The sequence below is a fragment of the Capsicum annuum genome, chromosome 12 (genome assembly GCF_002878395.1).
Source record: "Capsicum annuum cultivar UCD-10X-F1 chromosome 12, UCD10Xv1.1, whole genome shotgun sequence".
Taxonomy (NCBI): domain Eukaryota; kingdom Viridiplantae; phylum Streptophyta; class Magnoliopsida; order Solanales; family Solanaceae; genus Capsicum; species Capsicum annuum.
In genome coordinates, this window is record NC_061122.1 from 46876618 (window position 1) to 46893351 (window position 16734).

At 34.2% G+C, this 16734-nt stretch overlaps 3 protein-coding genes across 5 annotated transcripts; 1 reads left to right on the forward strand and 2 right to left on the reverse strand.

The window, feature by feature from the left end:
* The first annotated feature begins 653 nt into the window (after positions 1–653).
* Positions 654–1435, forward strand: LOC124889604 (secreted RxLR effector protein 161-like). Its single transcript, XM_047401566.1, has 2 exons — positions 654–751; positions 952–1435. The coding sequence occupies exons 1-2, from the start codon at positions 654–656 to the stop codon at positions 1433–1435; spliced, it is 582 nt and encodes a 193-aa protein (XP_047257522.1).
* A 768-nt stretch (positions 1436–2203) lies between these two features.
* LOC107851603 (D-ribulose kinase) lies at positions 2204–8129 on the reverse strand. 3 transcript variants are annotated; one of them, XM_016696683.2, is made up of 8 exons: positions 7613–8129; positions 6030–6169; positions 5693–5945; positions 5444–5576; positions 4692–4780; positions 4078–4355; positions 2749–2818; positions 2204–2660 (listed from the first exon to the last, which is right to left on the reverse strand). In XM_016696683.2, exons 1-8 carry the CDS (start codon positions 7868–7870, stop codon positions 2451–2453), a joined length of 1431 nt encoding a protein of 476 aa, XP_016552169.1. In that variant the 5' UTR covers positions 7871–8129; the 3' UTR covers positions 2204–2450. The 3 variants fall into 3 exon arrangements, with proteins under 3 accessions (XP_016552169.1, XP_016552167.1, XP_016552171.1); XM_016696681.2 differs by having other exon boundaries at positions 4692–4861; positions 7613–7988; XM_016696685.2 differs by having other exon boundaries at positions 4692–4861; positions 6030–6173; positions 7613–7752.
* Positions 8130–10276: 2147 nt separating this feature from the next.
* LOC107849275 lies at positions 10277–10891 on the reverse strand. The gene has a single exon (XM_016693894.2). The coding sequence runs from the start codon at positions 10889–10891 to the stop codon at positions 10277–10279; it is 615 nt and encodes a 204-aa protein (XP_016549380.2).
* Positions 10892–16734: the final 5843 nt, after the last annotated feature.

The following is a 16734-nucleotide window of genomic DNA, read 5'->3' on the forward strand; positions in this document are numbered from 1 at the left end:
AGAACCCACTTGTTTAAAAAAAAACTACAGAGAGTCAAGTGTGGACAAATGCAATGATAGAAGAGATGCTAGCAATTGAGTAGAACCAGATATGGGAGTTGGTGAATCTACCGGATGGAAAGAAACCCATTGGACTCAAATGGGTGTTCAAAGTCAAGCGTCATACAAATGGGAGCATATAGAGATACAAAGATAGGCTCGTAGCTAAGGGATATGCACAATATCAAGATATTGATTACAATGAAACATTTTCACCTGTTGCTCATTTTGAAACGGTTTGAATACTCTTATCTTTGGCTGCTAAATTGAGCTGGCCAGTTTATCAATTTGATGTTAAATCTGCATTCCTAAATGGGTATTTGGAAGAGAAAGTTTATGTTTCCCAACTTGAGGGTTTTGTTATTAGTGGCAATGAGAGCAAAGTTTACAAACTCAAGAAGGCACTTTACGGGCTAAAACAAGCGTCGAGGGCATGGTATAACAAAATTGACTCGTACTTTCTGAGGTATGGATTTGAAAGGAGTGAGAATGAGCCTACGCTGTATGTAAAGAAAAAAGGTACGAGTGATTTTTTGGTAGTTTGACTCTATGTGGATGACATGATTTATATGGTATCATGTGAAGTTTTAGTTACTGAATTTAAATCTTGCATAATGAAGGAGTTTGAAATGTCAGATTTAGGTATTTTGCAATACTTTATTGGTCTTCAAGTGAAACAGGTGGAGAATGGGATTTTTATTTCTCAAATGAAGTATGCAAAAAACCTCTTGTTCAAGTTTGGTATGCATAATTGTAAAGTTGCTGCCACACCCATGAATGAAAATAAAAAGTTTCAGCTTGAAGATGGCATAGATCTTGTCGATCCTAGTCACTACAGAAGCTTGATTGGAGGTTTGAACTACCAACACATACTTGTCCTGATATCATGTTTTCTGTGAGTATATTGTCTAGGTATAAGCATTGTCCTACCAAGCAACATTTTGGTGCTGCCAAAAAAGTGTTGCGTTATGTTGCTGGGACTGTTGACTTCGGGATTTGGTACTCCAAAGTTGTAGATTTCATCTTCATAGGGTACAGTGATAGTGATTGGGCAGGAAGTATAGATAACAGAAAGAGTACTTCTGAAAATGTTTTTAGTTTAGGATCTGGAGCGATTTCTTGGAGTTTAAAAAAACAGGATGTGGTTGCATTATCATCATCAGAAGCAAAGTATGTTGCTGTAACTTCAACAGCATGTCAGGTCATATGGTTACGAAGATTGTTGATTGAAATTTTCTATCGGCAAAAGGATGCAACAAAGATATTCTGTGATAACAAGGCAACAATTGCAATGACAAAAAATCTGGCTTTTCACAGCAGACCAAAGCACATTGACATCCGTTATCATTTCATTCGTGACCTGATAGCAAAAGGTGATATAGAGTTAAAGTTCTGAAGTACAAGGGATCAAATTGCAGATGTCTTCACCAAGGCACTCCCACAAGCCAAGCATGATCATTTCCTGCAGAAACTTGGAGTTTGTAATTTTGAATCAAGGGGGAGTGTTAAATATTGATTCAAAGGTCGTTAGTGCTTCCTAGTTAGTTGGCAGAGTAACACGTTTGTTAGGAGTCCTAGTTTAGTTAAAGAAAATCTCTATTAGTTGCTAAGATTTAGGTTAGTGGATAATTAGTGTCGAGTAAGTGGACATGTTCAGTAAGTGGTTAGGCTTTTTTTATTCCTATTTAAAGAGTCCTATGTAACTTGGTTTAATGGATGAATGAAAATACGTAAAGTTCAACTTTATTCTTCTTCTTATACATTGCTCCTCTTTTCTTTAATTCCCCAACACTATATACACCCCTAGATTTAATGCCAATGCCGATTCTAAGTCTAGATAAAAGAATAGTTTATGATAAGTTTACGGTCAGTGTAATATTATTCAATTTGTGATGCATCATTGCAATACAAGAATCAGTAAGGATTCATATATACGATCCTAATTTATTTGAAATTAAAATATAATTATGATGTTGAAAATTACGCAATACTGACAAGGCAGGTGTAATTTATTTTCTAGCCCGTGTATGCGTTAGTGAATGGACAGTTGGTTCGCCAACTGTTGGGTTTAGAGAGTTTCAGCCACGTCTAGGAGGTACTTTAGGATGTGACAGTAAAGCCAATTATCTATGTAGGGTGTACATGGTTGAAACAAATACAACTATGACGATCAAAGATGGTCATGAATTAATTGTGTGACAAATATTGTCCAATTATTCACAAAAAATTGGCAGCTAAAAGATATCGCAATCTACCGATTGACTAAGTATATTTGATATACTGGCTACTAAAAGTACAATTTTAGTAATTATACATTTGCTTCTTTTGTTTCAGTCGGATTTAACAGTCCTTTCATCTTGCATAATCCTTTGGTACCAAATAATCTCTACCACCAACATTGTTGCACTTCTCTAATCAGATGTTGTATTTCCACAAGCACCCTTCATTGCCAATAATGCAGCTCCGTAGGCAGCTTCAGTCTGATTTGCCCTGCACACAGGCAAACCGAGTACCCTCTCTCGTATCTTTGTCCATTTTTCATTTTTTGAGCCTCCTCCTGAAGTGATCACTTCTTCAACAGGGTTGGCCCCTAGATCCTTCAGCAAGTTGTATCCCTTTGCCTAAATAAATATCATAATATCCGTATTAGCAAGTCCTATTGCATGCACAGCGTGAAATAGAAGCAAAGGAACAGGCCATCAAGATTACCTCAATGCGAGCAATTGATTCAAGAATACCATGCAAATATTCAACATCATTTGCTGGACGTGGATGTAACCTGCAGGTAAATGGTAAGTGAGCAATGTATTGAGTCAAAGATGAGCATTAGCATGATACACTCTAAAGCACATAGATTGGTTATTATGGTGAATGGTCTGCTTTTACTTTCTAATAACAGCTAAAGCCCAGAAAAGTGAAAGGTTGTCCATTATGATCTACAAAGATCAGGAATCAAAACTTCCATATGTTGCAGGTAACAAGTCTATCTTCATCATGAGGACATGACTCTAAAGAACCCCCGAACAACTCCAAACTTCTTCTGACGCAAGCATGCTCGATACTCTCAGGAGAACTTCAAAAATCTATTGAAACTACCACAATAAGACACCAACGTAATGCAGAGAATCTGGTGTACAGTAGCTGTTCGTAGAAATAGAATAAGCAGACTTCTAAGACAACAATATAGGAAAAACTGTCTTTTATGATGAATAAACCTCACAGATATGAATAAACCTCACAGATTTGTACGCTTTGGCCTTTGCATTAAATTGTAAATCATGTTGCATTAGATTGCTGCAACTTTTATTGACTAAACAGTCTCAACATATTCGATTTTCATCTCTGCTACTGCAGCCATCAAGTAAATGAACTTTGAGCACCTTCTTAGACTAATGAACACTACACACAGTTGGATTTTACTATTTAATAGAAAATAAAAAACTGTATAGCACCCATGATATCTTCAAGTAATTATATGGAGTAGCATCCTTTAAGAGTTAATATGAAGTTTAAAGTCTGTCAGCCACTTATTTCTATCCTCTAAAATCAGCCAAAAGTGTCTCACAGCATTAATTTTGTATAACTCAATTACTAATGAATAAAAAAGTAGCTTAGAAATTTATACTTATTACTTCTGTTTTGACAAAACATGAAATAAACCGGTCTGTCACTAACAGTTCTCATATTAGCAACCTGATAGGAATCCACCATCAAGAAAAGAATTCCCGTCTTTGATCTTAAGAAGCAAAGCAGAAACCATCGTATTACAAGAATCAATGGCTTCGGACACCTCAACACCGTGGGCTTGTGGAAAAGTAGGATTTTATCTGAAAACGTCTAAATTTATGGGACCATGGACATTAAACCAACTACATAGTGGAGTAAATGTTTCTAAATGTGACACTTCTAGAATCAAGAAATTTAGAGCAATCTGAGTGTAACATTATAATTGCCACCAATTCACTACCTCAGAATTTAAGTTAGTTCCAACTAGCTGTTATTCACTTTTTAGCAAGAAGAATAAGCATAGTTAAAGACCTTGGCTCCATCTTTGGGTCTGCCACAGGGAATCTTTCACCAACTGCTTGAAGCGGATAGTAATCAAGAGGAGAAGCTTCAAGGGGATTTATCTGCTCACTTAGTTTCTCCAACTGCTCATCCGTGAAGAGTTGCCTAAGAACTGCTCCCCCTGTGTTTGAAGCACCTCCAACAAGCCATTTATCACCAAGACGGTGGCTATATACTCCAAATCGAGCATCTTCTACCCTTCTGATGCTAAGTAATTTGATAGCTAGTGTTGAACCCAAAGATGTTACCTAAGTGCAAGCACAAGCATGTTATTGATTAACTAGAACAAAATTACTTTATTAGAATGGAGAAAAGACATAGCGAATTACTCTTTCTTGTGAAAATCTGTTAGCATAACAAATATAGTAGACAATGAAGTGGTAGATATTCCCTACAACATATGGTCATAAGAAGTTACAAGAAATCCACACCAAGAGAGTACTTAGACTGGGTGATAAAACATCAGATATATCAACTCTGCAAGGTTTGTCCAATTATATCCGGAGAAGTATCTGCCGGAACTAGCAGCAGCACCTTTCTCATGATATATACTAAAACAAAAGAAATAAGCATGCAAAACATACAGCTTTTCCAGGTTGAGTAGCGCGTGCTGCTAGAAATGCTGCTATACTGTCTGTGGTTCCCGTACAGATAAGACAATCCTTTGGATAACCTGATAAAGTGAAGGGGCACATCAGTAGCAAATCTCCAAGACCATCATGTTCGTGGAGCTTCACAATGTAAGTTATCCAATCTGAAGGAAAAACAGGAATGGAAGTATTAGCAAAAAAAATCTCTTTCTTGTTTTTTGTTTTGGATCTAGAAAGGTGATCCTGAATCCCCACAGCAACTACAAACAACTCGACATCCAAAATTAAGAAAGGAACTCCACAGACTATGAATTAGCTAATATGAAGTACAACTTCAGAAAAATGCAAAAAGCACTAAAAATCAACAGTAATCGAGTTCACAAGATATGCAGCCTCGCTCATTATGATATGAAAAGTATGGTGAAGTCCTCTGCCACATAAAGAAGATCAACTGATGTTCACATCTCCTCCGCCCTCACAGACTAACTTTAATCAATGGTTGAACATGAAGCTGGAGGTGTAATACCTTGTATCTTTCAACATGTGTGTGACTAAGTTAACTAAAAATCTCATTGGCTTGTCGCACTAGACATATGTTTCAGCAGTTTATGTCAGTCGTGTCAATTGTCTATTCATGTATAGATTATGGGATATGTTTTGATTCAGATGTACAGTTGTATCATATGTTATAAGGTACTTTTCCTCCTCACCCAGGCTTGAAACATGACAGAAGGAAATGAACATACCAAACTGAGTTCTTATGTCCTCCTTCATACACTCAATTTTAGTACCAGGATCTTGCACAGACGGTAAAAGATGAGAATATGGCTGAGACAGAAGCCATGATGGATAGGAATCCATTTCAGGATCATAGCCAACCTGCAGCATACAATTGAAGCTGAGGTACTTGTAGTACATTAATACACACATGCCACAGGGAAAAAGACATCATAAGAGAGATAGAAAGCAGATTTCTGTGTGTTCGCAACAGTTACCTTCAGAGCATTATTATAGTCAGACACACCCAGCTTGCCATGGAGTAGCCACAGTAACCAATCTGCTTGATGTAACAATACCACAGATTCCTTGCTTGAATCATAAGAGTTCCACCATGCGACAAGCTTGCAAAGTGTAGAGGATCCAGAGCAGACTGTATGATTTGTAGGAGCTATAGACTTCACCAAAGGCAAAGCATCAGGACAGCTCTCATTATACAAGAATGGTCTGGACAATGGCTCTTCGCTCTTACTGTAGGGAAATCATATATTCTTCAAGCTAGACATGGTTAAATAGATGAAGAAAAGGAAAGTAAAAAAATTAACAACCACCGACCTATCCATGATGATAGTTGTTGCAGAGGTCCCATCAATGGCAATGGATGCGACAATCGGGCGAAGACTGACAGGGACATCATCAAGTAGTAAAAAGAGTGTGTCTTTCCATGATTGTATCCAGTCCATTTTTTCCTCCTTCTTTCTAGTATAAAACAAGTTTCAGAAGTTCATTGCTTGTGAAAACATGTTTCAGTAAATTAATGGACTAGCATGATATAGATATAATCATAACCCGAGATATACACGTCATACTTATATGTACCAGCATGATACAGATTTATTGCATGGGATAGTTCCCCCAAAAAGACCCAATCAATCATTCGTTTACTTTCATATAGAAAATATACAAAGTGGTAACTCAAGTTACAAGAAAACCTCAAAGCAAATTTAAAACTTAAGTCCTGGCTTGATCTACAAACGTTTTGGTTTTGCCTTTTTGGAATTACCCATTCTTCTTCACGTGACTTAATAGGAGAGAAAGATTCAGTTTATAAGGAATGATTAAAACTATTTCTCTTTCTAACTTTCGAATAAATTTAGAAAGTTCTCGACATCACATCATTATTCAAAGAAAATTTATCTTCTGGACCCAATATACCCAGTACAATCCCACATGGTGGATCTAGGGAGGATAAGGTGTACGCAAACGTTACCCCTACCTTGTGTTAGTTACTCCATTTTACTTGGCTGACTTGGCATATTAAGAAAATTTTAATTAAAAATATATTTTACTAGGTGAGTTACTCCATTTTACTTGGCTGACTTGGCATATTAAGAAAACTTTAATTAAAAATATATTTTACTAAATTAATCTTAGTAATCATGATTAAGAAACTTGACTATTATTATTATTATATTTCCACCTTGAACTATATGCGAAAAGACTGAAATATACTCGAATTTTAGGAAGGTTCTATTACTAATTAAAATCATATTTTTGACAACTTTATTGGCTATATGGCACACACGTGTGCCTACATGGACCCTTCAGTGTTTTTGTGCCATGTATGTGCCATATAGGCACTAAAGTTGTCAAAAATACGGTTTTAATTAATCCAGGTCTTAGCCTTTTCGCTTTTCGTGTATATTTCAAGATGGAAATAGAATATTTTCTCTTATTATTATTTTATTACTTTATATACTTCTTAATGCTAAGGGTATAAAGGAAAAAAGACAACTAAATGCTTTTAATCTCATAAATTGAACAAGAACACTAAAATAAATATTTTTAATATAGGGCTCATAAAATGATACGAAGGGACTAGGTAGGTCTGATAAACCTTCAACTCCAGAAGAGCATTTTCAACAATAATAACAGTATTTCTTCTCTTGCAATTTATATGAATCGTTTTTCTTTTTAATCATTCCAAAAAAGACACATTTTTAAATTTAGGAATAATTTTTCTTTAAAATACTTATTTTATCTTTAATTAAATGATTTACGGCCACACAAACACCTTAAAAGTTAATTTAGATCATAAATTTAAAAGTCTTCACTTCGTTTCTTAAATTTAATGTCAAGTCTTGACTAGGAAGGAGTAAAACTTGAAGCTCTTTAGGAAAACAAAGAACATTCATTACCATATAAAGTGGGTAGTCTCTCTTTCCTTGAGCATAAGTATTGCCTTGATGGTCAATAAGAGCATAGCGTGCTCCAGATGTTCCAAAATCCATACCAAGATATAGCTTCTTCTTTTCATTTTCAAATTCAACCCCATTACCATCACCTTTATTACAATTTGCAGAATAGGACCTCCTTCTTGGTAATTTTTTACAAGTGTTAAAATGATGCAGATGGAACAATGATGAACATGCAGAACCAGAAATACTGGTTGCCATTTTCTTTGCAAGTGTTAATCGTTATCTCTTAATAGTTGGTGCTAAATAGTGTTACACCTGACGACGCCGTATATGCAAATTTTACAAAATCTGGGCAGTTGGATGGTTTTAAGCCTTTTACTTGCCTTTCCCTGCTAGAATTTTATTTCCACGAGGTATCTGTTCCCTTTTATCAGCAATAGATCTAACATAATTTAATTTTTTAAATGAATTAAAATAGATAAGTTCGTCTGATAATATTAATAAGTTCAAACGGATCAAATTTCTCAAGCGAGAATAATTATTTAATTATTTTACATCTCTGCTCAATTATCAAAAACTGTTATAATTAATGAGAAAATTTTATAATTGCGAGGACAGCTTTTATAATTGATGACTGATGAGGGTAAAAGTTTATAAGTAAAAAATTTGAAAACTGCTGGGAAAAAAATTGTTTTACCAAATTTAAAACTTAAAGGTCCACTTAATTAACAAACTCATTTGTTCCTTTTAATTGTTTCTATCAAAATAGATGAGAGATCACCTAATATTTTTGGCCTCTATCGAAATTTAAATCTGGGATATCAAGTTTTCGATCCACATCATTAATTACTAGTTCACGTTCTTGAGTGCTTCTCCGTGCTAGAACTTTAAGAGTTATTTGATATGAGGAATAAGAAATAATATTTTAAATTAAATTATATTATTATTTTATTTTGTATTTGATACTTTGATTAAAAGTACTGATTAATTTTAAAAATATTTATTACTTCACAATTTATATGATAATAATGGAATAAGTAGTCTTATAAAATAACTTTATTTATTTCATTTACTTACCAAATGTTCCCTAAGTTTAACAAAATTGGGTAAATTCTTGACTTTTGATTTTCATAGTTTACGCATAGAACATGGGTGAAATTAAAAGTATGAGACTTTCATTTTCAAGAGTATTAGAAGTAATTTTCTTGAAAAAAGTGGTTAGTGGTGTAAGTTATCATTTTAACTGTACAACTCTTAAAACATACTCCCCGTCACATTTTACTCGTCCCAAATTTTCTAATTTGATTGCTCATTTTACTTGTCATTTTTCATTAATCAAGATAAGACAATTTTTTTTCCTTTTTACCGTTAGTATTAATTGTTTTTTCTCCAAATTAAAATGTAACTATAATTTAATAGGGGTATTATGATAAAATAGTCATACTATTAATTATTTTTCTTAATCAATGTGTAATATCAAATTGAGACGAGTAAAATGAGAGAGAAGGAGTATTTAGATAATTTTAGCACGTTCATTAAAATTAGTTATGGGTGCCCCGTACTAAGAGCCTATTACGGAATTTAATTTTACACAAAGTTAAAAAAAAAATTACTTTTACCTTACAATTAAATGAGTGTTTGTAAAATTTTTCATTTTATTTCATCTTTTCTTTTTCCGGCAAAGTTAATGAACTTTTTATATTATAATTGGTCCAAACTCATTGAAGTTAAGATTGGGATGTTAAATTTAAGAAGTTTTAATAATGAATGGGATAAAGGAAGTAGCTAGCACTTTATCAGATATGAAATTTGAGTTTGCTCACATTATCTATTCTAAACTCGAAATAAAAGAAAAAGATTATGAATTATGATAATCTATGATCGTTCATATAAGACGAATCAATAAGAATTCATATAGGCGACTTAATAGTAATTATATTGGAAGCTACACCATGCATGACAAAGGATTGTCTTATTGTAGCACATCAGTAAGGGGAACAGACTTGGTTACCTCCATTTACAAGGAAGTTGGGGCCATTAAGTTTGCAACTCTTATCCCGTTCAATTCTTCTTGAATCAATTGTATACTTATTGAGACTAGAGTGACTGAGCAATTGAGCAGTTAGTTAGAAGGGTGATACTATGCTGAGCTGTCAATGATCTGTAAATCAGTGATAATTAGTGGTTAGTTAGTTATCACTAGATGAGCTGGCCTATACATAAAAGTGTGATGGATGTAAAACGTGATGAAAATTCTATTAAGGAAATTTTTGTTTCATTCTCTTCTTCCTCTTAGTTAGTTTACAGGTTACTGTTAATCACCATTAATGGAGATTTCAGTTGCTTAGCACTGAAATCTCACATGGAATCAAAGCAGCCGAGGCCTGAGATAGATCAAAATTTTCCGCATAATTTGATAGTCAATTCATCTATACTGTTCGAAGCTCAACAGAGGCGAACTCAGGATTTGAAGATAAGGGGTGCACCATTATCTTTAACATAGTCATGTCGATTATCAACTATATAATTTGACATACGAATCTTTTAAACTTAAAAATTATAAAAAAAAAAAACATTATGGGCAAAGTAAAAACTTCAAAATGATCAAATGATATTAATTTAGTACTAATACAGCAAAAGTAGATCATCCTTTCATACTAGACATTAACGCATTTTCATATTCTGAAAACGATCAATGATTGCATCATTGCTTATATTTACAAATATATCCTTCTCAATATAACAAACTAAATAATCACTTAAAAATGCATCACCAATACTGCTATGCAATTCATTCTTGATATGCTTCATAGATGAAAAAGCTCTCTCTACAGTTGCAGTAGCGACTGGTAAAATCAACGTCAACTTCACAAGTAAGTACACAAGAGAATAAATCTCCACAAGATTTGCATTAACCAATGCTTCTGCCAAATCACCAATTTCTTTCAAATTAGACAATATAGGATCACCACGTCGCATGTGTATAATGAAAGTATCAAGTTGGTAACTAAGCTCTCGAAGCTTTGATTCACCAAACTCATTCAAATAATGCTTGGCCAATATCATTATTTTTTCCTTATCAAAATTAGCAAAAGTATTAGTTGGATTCAAGCTTGTCATACCAAGGAGCAAGTTACCACTCACAACATCAAAACGATTATTAAGTTCTTGAAGTTGCAAGTCAATTATAGCATAAAAGATCTCAACACGTAAGTGATGTGAGTAAGTAACACTAGAAGGCCTATGCTTTGACTTTTTCGGAAGATAAAAATCATCCATCTTAGGCATCAAGTTTCATGTTTATCACAAAATACATGAACTTCATTCATTAGAGAATCCCATCCATCATCTCTCAACAATTGTAATTTTTTCTTAGTAATGTCAAGAAATGTCATAGCATTGAAAATATCTTGCTCTTTCCTTTGTAATGATGCACTTAGCTCATTGAAAATCACAAATATCTTCAACATCAAGTGAAGTAAGAAAGTAAATTCAAATTCATTGATCATAGTCAAAAAAGTCCCGGCTTGTAATCTATCATTGGAATTCGAGCCTCCACATTTAATCATATCAAGCACATGAGCTATAGATGAAAATAAAATAATAAAGTTATCCAATGTTTTAAAATATGAACCCCAACGAGTATCACCTAGCCTTTGAAGTCCTCGTTCTTGATTTAATCCTTTTCCACTTTAAACTTCACCACTTTCTAGGAGTTACTCCAACATTTCTGCTTGATGTTCTCAAAGTTGATCTTTGTGCTTAAATGATGCTCCTACCACATTCAACACATTAGTAATAATAGCAAAAAAGTCATCTACGAGCAAATACTTTTTGGCAACGGCTACAAGTGTCAATTGTAATTGGTGAGCAAAACAATGAATGCAATATGCCAATGGAGTTTCCTGCAATATCAAAGCTTTAAGACCATTCATTTCTCCCTGCATATTACTATCCCCATCATAGCCTTGTCCACGTATTTTAGATGTTTTCAAAGAGTGTCTCATAAGCAAGGAGCATATTATTTCCTTCAACGTTTTTGTCGATGTATCACCAACATGAACAATAATAATAACTCGCTCATTTACTTTACCTTTTTTGTTAACATACCTCAATGCAACGACCATTTGTTCATGGTGTGATATGTCCTTGAATTTATCAACTAAAATTCTAAAAAAATCTCCATTCAAGTCATCAATTATAGCATTCACGATTTCTTAGGCACAAGCACTCACAATATCCTTTTGAATTTTTGAAGAAGTCATCATAGCATTTTTTTGGAGCTTTTTTTAAAATAACATTGTTCAAATCGAAAAGCATTTTTCCTAGTTATTCCAAAAGACCTAAAAAAAAAATTTTATTTTGGGAAGATTCATTTTCATCATGACCTTGAAAAGACAATCCAAATTCCAAGAGGAACCTTGCCACATTAGTTGAAGCTTCTAAACAAGTATGATGCTAACTTCTTATTTTTTCAGATTGCTTGTTCAAAGCAACTTGAATTGATTGAGATTGATTCTCAAAATTTAGCATCTTACTGAAACATCTTCTATGGACTCTATTTACTTCACCAACATGTAATTGAAATCGCTCCAAACTACTATTCCAAGCCTTAAAGTCGATTTTTGTGAAAAAATCACCTGCATTGCCTTTTACATAGTCATTTTTGAATAAATAGCAACACAAGCAAAACACAACATCTTTCTTCACACTATACTATATTCACCTAGAATATGAACCCTCATACCACGTCGAATTAAATCGACGCATTTTTGTTCCAATTCTAGTTTGAGGAAATTGAGAAAGAATCGGTTGACAAGGCCCTTGTTGAATATAGTGCCTTCTCACTTGATCTCGTATTGTAGAGTCATATTCATGATTTTTTTTTTGTCGAGATCGGATTTAAGTGAATTCACATCAAACTCTTCTATAAGACGATGAGAATTGTCTTTAAAACTAAAGCTTGGTTGATGAGAATAATATCTATCCATTTCATTTCACAAGAATCAATAACAAATTCCTACAAAATAAAAAATTCATCAAGAATATAAATAAAATTAATTATTTATTTTTAATCAAAGTCCATGAACTTAAATAGAAGCAAGAAAAAAAATTACACACTAACTTTCAATCAACAAATAGATATTAAAAGCATTTATGATTTAACGTTACCCAAACATTAATAAAGAAGATGAAAAATGAAAGGAAGAGTTGTATCCATGTTAGCATCAAATGGTGAATTGAAATTGCTCCTTGTAACCTTCTAAATTCTAGTTTCCACTTTTCAGGGAGTTTGACTTTTGGGGTAATTTGGGAAATATCGAATAGGGCTTGAAATTTGGGGGAAAATATGGGGCTTGGGATTGGGGAATATCTATTGTCTAGATATATTAATTAAGGGTAGTGTAGGGCCAGCTGAGGTGGCTGCCTGGCTGGTGGAAATTAAATATTAAGTAAATAAAAAACAAGGGCATCCATCAGGAATCGAACCTGCAACATCGGGATCTGAAGAAAGCTAGCATTTGAGTTCCGAACCAGTACACCCAGACATGTTTTGTTATTGAGGGTGCACAATTAAATATATTAACATTTTAGTATGATATCTATACATATATATATACAATTTTTTAAAAATATTTACTGGGTGCACGTGCACCCTTGTGAAACCACGTAGGTCCGCCTCTAAAGCTCAACCCAGTTATCGCTATGTTGATAGTTGCTACACTTGAACACAATCATCCATTATACTTAAAAACTTTAGATACTCCTGGTGTTGCACTGATCGCGATCAAACTTACTGGGCCTGAGAATTACGATATTTGAAGCAGGTCAATGCGATTGGCGTTGTTGGTAAAAAATAAGCTCGGATTTGTAGATGGAACTTTCCTGAAAAGTTCATACAATGGTGAATTGGCGATACAGTGGGAGAGATGCAATACGGTAATATTGTCATGGATCAGTAGCACCATTGTATCAAATCTGTTGACTATGATAGTTTATCCATCTAATTCAAAATGAGTATGGGATGACTTCAAGAAACGATTTCATAAATTGAATCTCACGTGAGTCTACCATCTTTGGTAAGAAGTTGCTACTCTGAAGTAAGGTAAGAGTTCTGTCACTGATTATTATTCTAGAATGAGAGATTTGTGGGATGAAATTGATGTATTAGTGCCTTCTCCTTCATATGGTTGTGAGGAAGCTAAGCCCTATATAGAGCATCTGCATCCGCAAAGATTGTTAATGTTCTTAACAGTTGAACGAAACCTACAGCCATGTAAGGAGTGATATATTAATTAAAGGTGAAGTACCTAGTGTCAATCAAGCCTATTTTACAGTGGTGCAAGAGAAAAGTCAAAGATTATTGGGAGTAACTGATATAAACAAGGAATCTCTTACCATGATAACTGGAAGAGGTCAAGCCTTCAGAGGAAAGAAGAACACATCAGGAAGTGCTGCTTGTAAAGTTTATGGTTTCAGGAATTATTGCACTGAGGATTGTTACAGAGTTGTTTGTTATACCCCTAATTTTAAGAGCAAAAGAAAAGTTCTGGAGCGTGGATCAAATAATTTTTATCAAAATAGAGGACGCAATATTTTAGAACAGGGTCAAATGCTTATCAGATGGGAGTTTCAAACCATATGCTAATGGTTTCTCTGTAGACAGAGAATCCTATCATGGACTTTCTGAAGAAGAACACTCGCAGATGCAGAATTTGGTGCATAACTGAGAACCAAGCGAAGGCATGGCAAACCTTACAGGTAATGTTACCTTGATAACTAATCCCAATGTTTTTTACTATATAATAGATTCCAGAGCAACTCATCATATAACTACTAACAAAGAGTTATTGAATGAGTTAAAAAGTATAAGAAGTGAAAGGTTTAGATCAGTTTAGGTACCAATAGGGGAAAAAGCTGAGATCACTAGCACAGGGAATTGTAAAATTTTAGGTGATAGAATTATAAAGAATGTACTCCATGTGCCTGACTTCAGATTTAACCTTCTGCCAGTGTCACAACTAACTACGAAATTGTGTTGTAGTGTTAGCTTTTCCCCCCTCTTTTGTGTGTTACAGGGACTCTACAATAAGGTAATTGGGATTGGTAGAGAGAGAAATAACCTGTATCTGCTAAAAGATAAAATTAAGGAAATGGTTGGAGCAGTATCAGTAGAGAACGTAGATTCTATGTTATGGCATGTAAGGATAGGCCATCCCTCTATAAAAGCAATGGAGCATATCTCAAGTATTAAGTGCAACATAAATAATAAGTCTAGCTATTCTTGTGAAATTTGTCCTATGGCTAAACAAAGCAGTCTAGTTTTTCCAGAAAGGACAAATAAATCAACTCATATTTTTCAACTAATTCATGTAGATGATTGGGGCCTCTACAAGATCCCAACTTATGATAAGATGTAATATTTTTCTACTGTTGTAGATGACTATAGCAGATTTACATGGGTTTGTTTGTTGCAATATAAGACAGAGGTCAAAGCTGTGTTGAAGGGTTTCCTAAATATGGTGAATACACAGTTTGGTGTTAAAGTTCAAGTACTAAGATCTGATAATGGAACAGAATTCTTCAATTCTAGTTGTAGTAATTTGTTCTCTTATTTTGTCATTGTTCACCAAAGCTCCTGTGCATATACACCACAACAAAATGGTGTTTTAAAAAGGAAACACAGACACATCTTAGACACTGCTAGAGCCTTAAAATTCCAAAGTGGAATGCCCATCAAATATTGGGGAAGTTGTATTAAGAAAGTTGTCTACCTAATAAATAAACTACCTACTGTTGTGTTAAAAGGGAAATCACCTCATGAAATGTTATATGGGAAGGTTCCTAGATTTTATCACTTAAAAGTGTTTGGAAATATGTGTTTTGCCTCAGTCCTGCCTAGGCAAGACAAATTTGCTCCAAGAGCAAGAAAAGTTGTCCTTGTAGGATACTCAGAAACACAAAGGGGTTATAGAGTTATAGATCTGGAAACTCATTAGTTTCATATTAGCAGGGATGTTACCTTCATGGAGGAAGTATTTCCTTTCAAAGGGGTTGCATCAGCTGAACTCTTGAATCTTAGTACTTCATCACCTAGAGAAACTTATGACACCTACATACATCCATTGGTTTTTTTACCAACACATCTTAATGGAGATAGTCAAACTTATAGTGTAACACCTGATGTTATTCATTAAGCACCTGATGTATCTCATGCAGTAGAGACAGTCTCCGCGGATGCACCTATTATGAAGAATGATGAACATAATTTAATAGAGTATAATATTGCACATGATGCTGATATAGACAGCCAGGTTATACCAACATCAGTTTCTTTAACAGATACGAGACAGATAAAGAGAACCACCAATCCACCTATCTGGCATAGATACTATGTAATGCAGAAGAAAGTTAACTCTGCATGCCTGCATCCTATTGATGATTATATTTCATATAATTATCTTAGTCCTTATCAGTCCTTTTTTGCTGCATTTTCTGCTATGGTAGAGTCTTCTAGTTTCAGAGAGGATTCTCATAATCCAGAATGGATAGAAACCATGTAGTCTGATGTTGATGCCTTGATCCAGAATAATATATGGACAGTAGAATCTTTACCACATGGTAAGAAGGCTATTTGATCTAAATGGGTTTATAAAGCAAAGTATAAAGAAAATGGTGATGTTGACAGATACAAAGCAAGATTAGTTGTAAAAGGGTATAATAATCAAGAAGGGTTAGACTACCATGATACTTTTTCTCGTGTGGCTAAGATGGTGATTGTTATAGCTTTTATTAGCATAGTTGCATCTCACAATTAGCCTATCTTCCAAATGGATGTGCTCAACGCTTTCCTATAGGGTGATCTTACAGAGGAAGTGTATATGGATGTAACGTCCCAAAAATCTATCCCAAGATCTCACACGGTTCTTAGAACCACAAGTGATCCCAAGCTAACCCTTCTACTGGCATAACTCATAAGTAATTGAATAACATGAATCAAATGACTGAGTTTACAGTGTGGAAACATAATAATGATGGAATCTGAAAAAATATAATATCAATACAACTTTTACATTCTGATAAAGTCTGAAAGAGGGACAGAAAATACATAACTGACTCTA